Source organism: Telopea speciosissima, chromosome 1, assembly GCF_018873765.1.
Source record: "Telopea speciosissima isolate NSW1024214 ecotype Mountain lineage chromosome 1, Tspe_v1, whole genome shotgun sequence".
Lineage (NCBI taxonomy): Eukaryota > Viridiplantae > Streptophyta > Magnoliopsida > Proteales > Proteaceae > Telopea > Telopea speciosissima.
Genome location: NC_057916.1, coordinates 46735534 through 46743400, shown reverse-complemented (window position 1 = coordinate 46743400; position 7867 = coordinate 46735534). Strand labels below are relative to the sequence as shown.

The window sequence follows — 7867 nt, the reverse complement described above, 5'->3', positions numbered from 1 at the left end:
AAGTCTGCCCAAGCCAATTTTACGAACAGACTCACGACCAGACTCATAGGAATAGATCCATCCGTGAATTCGCTCATGTTCTGAAGGGCTATTGGCCTATATTTTTGGCTCAGCCTTCTTCTTAGGACCCTAGTTAGTTTTGTATGTTGGGGCACACATCTTGTGTACATTTTTATGCCCTTCCTCTATATTGTAGTTATTGTTTCTCTCTTCCTTTGTGCTAACATGTGAAGCATCTAATTTTATCAGGTGCCAAAACATGGTCAATACTCGCAACTAAAATCGTTCCCCTCCTAGGGATGACGTTAGTGATGTTTCCGAGGAAGGTTTGCCTACACCGCCTTGGTGAGTACTAATGTAGATGTCACTGCGCTCTTAAGGAATATCCTGCGTGACATGCAGAGGGAACACCAGGAATCCCAATATGAGCAGTGCGCTTTTATACAAAATGTGACTGCTCAGCTTCAAAATGTCGGGCAAAAAGGACCAAGAGTACCACCTCCAGCATGCAAAAGCCCGAATCCCCTGGCTAATCCCACTCCCATCATTCCTCCTTTTGGGCCAGCTGCAAGTGAAATCCCTGCAACACAAGCGAACCAAGATCCACCTCCCCCTCCTCCGGCTGCCTTATCGGTCAGAAACATGGTACCAGAATGGGTTGATGCCTCCAAACTTTCTGAGAGGTTTTAAAAGCACCATCCTCCTACTTTTTATTAGTTGATCCATGACTCGATGTTTCCGGCTACCTAGATACGGGACCTCGAGAGGATCTTTGAGATAATACCGTGTAGTGATCTCGAGCAGATTCGATGTGCTATCTTCCAACTCTGAGGTGACGCAGATGTATGGTAGCATTCCTCAAAAGATAATTTTTGGGCCAAGTATCCCAATGCAACTTGGGCTCAATTTAAAGAAGCTTTTCTTGAGAACTACTTTCCAAGGAATTTTCGTGAGAAGAAGGAAATTCAATTCATTAGCCTCAGTTAGGGATCCAAGTTGGTCCTTGAATATCAACAACTCTTTGAGGAGCATTTCTATTTTGCTCTGACTTACTTGAAGACTGAGGACGTGAAGGCAAGAAGGTTCGAAAGAGGGCTTAGAGCCAGTCTGAGCACTTCGGTGGTGTTACACAAGTACCCCACCTATGCAGAAGTGGTTGAAGCTGCCAAGCTGATAAAAGATTAGTAGAGGGAGAATTATCGGGCTATACAGGCAGGCAAGAGGCCAATGCCATCTCATGACTCTAGGGGACCTAGCAAATTCCAGAAGAGAGGGCCTTACATTAATGCGGCCCCAATTCAGTCTCGTAGACCTGATTCGGCTCAAGTGCCTAAAGCTATACCTGCTTCTCATTATGGGGCTCAGACCCTTATCTGTTACAACTGCAAGGAGACTGGCCACATGGACAAGGATGGTCCACAACCACGACAACCGGGTTCATGGCCAGTTGCGATTTCTAAGGCACCCTTGGCAAAGAATGTTGTTCGCCCGCTTGTACCTTCTCCAACAAGCAAGACTTAGGGGCGAGTTTATTCTGTTACTCATGAGGAAGCCCAATCTGACCCCGGTGTCATTACAAGTATCATACTCAACCACTTTAATCAAATTCTTATATGTTGAGTTTATCATGTTTGGCTATTCGGTGTTTGTCAAGCATGATTTCTATGTACTCCTTACCTGCTTATGTGTTATTTGATACGGGAGCGTCACACTCCTTTATATCCCCCTCTTTTGCCAAAACGTTGCCAATTGAACCAACCCAATTGGAGCAAAAGTTGATGGATAGTACACCGACAGGAAGCAAAGTTGAGCCTGACCGATCCTTCCACTCTTGCCCTGTTCGAGTAAGCGACCACGGGCTTGAGGCCAATTTGATCATCCTAGATATGAAAGACTTTGATCTGATCCTGGGAATGGATTGGTTATCTACACATGGAGCTAGCCTGATCTGTGCAGAGAGAAAGATACTCTTTTGGACAAGAGAGGATAATGAATTCGTGTTTAAGGGTAACAAAAGTAAGAAGCCCAAGAACCCAATCATATCGGCTCTCCAAGTTCAGAAGCTCTTAGCCAGGGGTTGCCAATGTTATTTAGCCTCTGTAATGGATACTAAAGCCAAGGTTACACCTATGGAAGAGATAAGTGTGGTAAGAGAGTTTCCTGATGTCTTTCCTGAAGACCTCACATGGCTACCTCCGGATTGGGAAACGGAATTTATGATTGACCTGATACCCGATGCCGCTCCAGTGTCTAAGGCTCCCTACAAGGTGGCCCCATCAAAACTAAAAGAACTCCAGGAACAACTTAATGACCTACTGAAGAAAGGTTTTATCAGGCCAAGTGTTTTCCCGTGGGGCGCACCTATTTTGTTTGTGAAGAAGAAAGACAGTAGTATGCGTCTGTGCATTGACTACCATGAAGTCAACAAGCTTACAATCAAGAATCGGTACCCGTTGCCTAGGATCGATGATTTGTTCGACCAATTGGAAGGTGCTAAGGTATTCTCTAAGATTGATCTTCGCTTAGCGTATTATCAGCTAAAGATCAGAGGTAGTGACATTAGCAAACCGCGTTCAGATCGCGATATGGACACTATGAGTTTCTGGTTATGTCCTTTGGGCTGACCAATGCCCTGGCAACTTTCATGGAGTTGATGAACAGGGTATTTCACGATGTGCTGGATAAGTACGTCATTGTATTTATTGACAACATCCTGGTCTACTCCAAGAACAAAGAAGAGCATGCTAATCACCTTCTCTTTGTGTTACAGTGCTTGAGAGAAAAGCAGTTATATGCTAAGTTTAGCAAGTGCGAATTCTGGTTACAACAAGTGGCTTTTCTAGGTCATTTGGTATTTGCGAAGGGTATTGAAGTTGACCCCAGCAAGGTATAGTCAGTAGTTGACTCAGAGACACCTAAGAATGTAGCAGATATTTGCAGTTTCCTTGGTCTGGCCAGCTATTATAGGAGATTCATCAAGAACTTTTCAAAAACTCTCTGCTCCTATGACTCGGCTGACCCGAAAGGGAGTGAAGTTCAAGTGGTCAGACGAATGTGAAAAGAATTTCCAGGACCTGAAGCAACGACTGATCTCGACTCCGGTACTTACCATTCCAAATGGTACTAGAGGGATGGTAGTCTATTGTGATGCATCGAAGATGGGCCTCGGCTGTGTTCTGATGCAAGGTGATAAAGTGGTAGCCTACGCTTCTCGCCAGTTTAAGGAATATGAGAGGAATTACCCAACTCATGATCTAGAGTTGGCGGTTGTGGTGTTTGCCCTATAGATATGGAGACACTATCTGTACGGGGAGAAGAGTGAGATCTACAGTGACCATAAGAGCCTTAAATATTTCTTTACCCAGAAAGAGCTCAATATGAGATAGAGGCACTGGTTGGAACTCATGAAGGATTGCACCATCCATTACCACCCTGGGAAGGTAAATGTGGTAGCGGACGCTCTCAGTCGGAAATCTTAGACCTTGTCCATCGCATCCTTAGCTGTCAGTAAGGAACTTGTAAAAGTAGCTAGAAGGATGGATTTGGAATTATTAGTCGAGGGTGTCACACTATCCCTAGCAGCTTTATCGGTGCAATCAACTTTGGTTGAGAAGATTCAAGAAGCTTAAGCTTCAGATGAACGCTTTCAGGAGATTATTGAAGCTATCCAGGGTGACAAGCAGTGAGATCTGGATTTTACATTAACGTTCTTATGTTTAGAGGTCGTCTATGTGTTCCTAAGGACCATCAGCTAAGAAAAGAAGTGCTATCAGAAGCACATGAATCTCCCTACTCACTTTACCCGGGTAGTACTAAAATGTACAAGGACCTGAAAGGACATTACTGGTGGAGTGGAATGAAAAGGGATGTAGCAGAATTTGTGGCCAGATGCCTCACCTGTCAGCAAGTGAAAGCAGATAGACAATGGCCCCATGGCCTGTTACAGTCATTGCCCATGCCAGAATGGAAATGGGAGCATGTCACCATGGACTTCGTCATAGGATTACCCCGTACACCTAGGGGTGTTGATGCTTTATGGGTTATTGTGGATAGGTTGACGAAGACAGCTCATTTCATACCAATCAAGGTCACTTATTCTATGGATAAGCTAGCCCGCTTGTACATTGATAACATGGTTCGCCTGCATGGATTCCCAGTTAGTATTATTTTGGATCGAGACCCCAAATTTACGTCTAAATTTTGGGGCAGGTTTCAGAGAGGTATGGGTACCCTTTTGAGCTTTAGCACTGCCTTCCATCCACAGACCGACGGTCAGTCAAAAAGGACAATACAAACATTGGAAGACATGATTCGGGCTTGTGCCATTGATATGCAAGGCAACTGGGATGAGCACATCTCGCTTATTGAGTTTGCCTATAACAATAGTTACCAAGCTACTATTGGAATGGCACCCTTTGAAGCATAGTATGGGAAGAAGTGCCGAACTCCATTGAATTGGGATGAAGTAGGTGAGTGGCATATCCTTGGGCCGGAATTAATCCAAGCAACTTGTGAGAAGGTGGATTTAATCCATGAGAGGATTAAAGCTACCCAGTCTAGACAAAAGGGATATGCAGACCAAAGGCAGAAGGATCTGGAGTTCCTTATCGGTGACAAGGTATTTCTCAAGGTGTTGCCTACTAAAGGCGTAATGCGGTTCAGCAGGAAGGGCAAGCTAAGCTCGAGATATATTGGGCCTTATGAGATTCTAGCAAAGGTTGGACCAGTGGCTTATCGGTTGGTGCTTCCACCATCTTTGGATGGCGTACACGACGTCTTTTATGTGTCTATATTACGGAAGTATGTGTATGATCCTAGTCATGTTCTATCACAGGAACCACCAAAGCTGGCAGCAGATATGTCATATAAGGAACAACCTGAAAAGATCTTGGGCAGCTAGGTGGTAAATCTCTGAAATAGACCTATCTATTATGTGAAGGTGAAGTGGTGCAACCACACGGAAGAAGAAGCCTCTTGGGAAGCTGAGGTGGAAATGCAAACAAAGTACCTTTCCCTTGGATTCCTACAAGGTACGATAATTTCAAGGATGAAATTTTTGTAAGGTGGGGAGGATGTTACACCCGCGCCCAGAATCCCTATTAATAATTATTTTTCTCTCGTGTGACGCGTAGATTCTGCCACCGTGTATGCTGGCGAGTTATTTTCACTTGTGGTCAAACCTAGCCATAAGATCATTGACTAGTCCACGGGCCTGCCTATGGAGGAGAGGTTCCTTAACCGGTAGTGGGGAAGGTTTATCGATGATGATTTCCTCGACCACCCTCCTAGCATGAGTCCGCGAAGCGAAGAGTACAGGAAGGCATTCCCTGTGTCCCCGTAGCTAGACACCTCCTTTGGCGATGAGCTCAGTATCGCGATCGGAAAACTATTTGGGATCACGAAGGACACGTCTTGACGATCGAGCGATAAGGTACTGACCTTGTTAGATGTTACTGTACTGTTCCCCAGTTGACCTTGAAGTGTGGGCCAAAGCCCAACCACTTTCCTTTTTCTTTCTGCCCTTATAGTAGCAACGGACGACTGAGCGGACTCACCAGTACTGAATCCACCCGTTAGTCCGCCCGTGCTGTCTCGGGCCTTTGTGTGTTTTCCTTGTGTGGGACCCACACCCTGTGCCTCGGGCGCTCTGCCTTAGCCTTTTGGACGAGGTTGGCCTCATCCTTGGTCTCCTTAACTTATGGGTTAACCATTTGGTGGACCCAATGGCTAGGTAAACCTCTTTAATGGGTTTTAACCTAAAAAGCCTAAATCCAAACAGACCTTAAGTGGGAGATTAGTCTTAAAACCAAGACTTAGCTCTTAAGTCTCATTTACTTCTCTACCTACCCAAAACATTGGAGACTTAGAGCATTGAAGGCCTTGGTGGAGGAAAACTTGAAGGGGTTTTGAGAGGCTGTGGAGGTGGAAGACACTGATTGATCCATCCTTGAGGTAGGCATCTTCATCTTCCTCCCTCTCTTTTCCCATTTTAAACTTTGGGAATCCCCTTGGGATCGATTCCAAGTTTTGGATTTCTCTTGGGAGCTCAATAATACCTAGTTAATGCTCCTTGAAGCTCAAATCTCTTTCACCTTAATGCCTCCATGGCTTTGGATGACCCTTATGTTGTTCAAGCATTTAAACCTATCTTGGTTTATGAAAAACCTTGGGGATGAACCTAAATCCCTTGAATCCCTTTGCCCTCTTGACGGGCCAACTGTATTGGACCTCCAACGAAGGTCTGAGCTCACCTCCCCAACCCCAGGACCCCTAAGGATCCATGAATGAAGGACATGAGGTGATGATCTTCGTAGCTTTTCAAAGGAAGGGCAGTGGACGAATGATCGAACTCACTGTCGTGTATCCGTCTGTTAGTCCGTTCAGCCTAACTTGGCTGTTCCTCTGGGCGGAGTTACAAGTGGACCCACCTAGATGAATCCGCCCGAAACCCAGATTTCTTAGACTGCTCTCGAGTGTGTCTCAGGTTTTTGATGGACGCACAAACGGATCCATGATCCGCATCTGCCCGTGAGTCTGTTCCATACATTTTCTGGGCATGGCCTGGGCGGAGTTACGAGCAAACTCATCTGTCTGACTCCGTTCCTTCATCTGCTCCTGCTGTCTTGGCCCAAACTTCATTTAACCTATTGGGACCCTTTGTGGGACCCACCTATATGCTTCTAATACTACTTTCATGCATCCTCAGACTTTGGAACCTATATGGGAGTACGTGTAATAGGGGAAACCTCACCAAACAGAAATCAAACAAACTATGAGTGGGCTTTGGGTGATGTTTGGGTTTGACACATACATATATAGATACAATTGTATGGGATATATATAATGGTTTATGTGTTTTCATTCATTCTTGCCATGTTGCATTAACATATAAAACCATGTTGGATGTGAACTGATGTGATGTGGTTATCATGTTTTACCTTCTTGTATTAGTATTTCGGTGTCAGGTATGTCAGTGCCAGAATCTCGAAGTTCTTGTTACTTTATTACTTGCCATCCTGGTCTGTATGCGCCGTGTCGTGCTGGTACTCGGGTGTTAGATGGAATGGGACGTTGATGCACCTGGAATACCTCTCAGGATGATAGAAATGCATGAGTATAAATGTGATTAGGAATTATACTCCCTCATGCTATGACCCTTGCCAACAAGGGTTTATGTGTTGGATAGTCGGAGTACCTGATGTCTGTGGAGGTGGGAGAGGCCAGGTCAGGGGTAGTAACGATTATATGGGGTCTACCACTGGGTGGTCATGATGGCTTCTACCGGCGCAGGTCCCTTGTGATAATTGAGGTTTCACTGGGGCGATAGGATAAGTGACCCTCAGTGTCTCTCGAGTTATCACAGTAGCATATGCCATGACTTAGATTGTTTGATAGGTGGAAATATATATTTAACATCTCATGCATCATGGACTATGTGTGATTATGTGTATGTGCACTCCTCTTTCCCCTCACTGGCTCAGTGGAGCTAACCCCACTATGTACACAACTTTTAGACTTTGATGCAGGTGATGGATACTTGGCCGGCCTAGATGCATAGTCGACGGAGTATGATTGTATTGGTACAGAGGAGCCGGAGTACGTGTCAGAGGAACATGGCGATGGTTGCCCCTATGATGATTGTGCTTTTGGGCACTGATGTTGTTAGGGCATTGCCCCCACCCTTTTGATTCTTTTGGGGCAGTGTGCCTGTTATAAACATTTTCTGTAATAACTTATTATACTTTTGAGTAGTTATGTCATGGTCAGCTGATGTCAGTAGTAACTATTTTATTACAACTTAGACAGCTGAAAATATTGTAACTGCTTATGTAATTAATGCTTCCGCTCTTTGAAACTCTGACAATGA

General features: G+C 44.9%; 1 protein-coding gene across 1 annotated transcript; it reads left to right on the top strand.

Moving 5' to 3' along the window:
• The first annotated feature begins 3856 nt into the window (after positions 1–3856).
• LOC122650427 lies at positions 3857–4900 on the top strand. Its single transcript, XM_043843845.1, has 2 exons — positions 3857–4156; positions 4427–4900. The coding sequence occupies exons 1-2, from the start codon at positions 3857–3859 to the stop codon at positions 4898–4900; spliced, it is 774 nt and encodes a 257-aa protein (XP_043699780.1).
• Positions 4901–7867: the final 2967 nt, after the last annotated feature.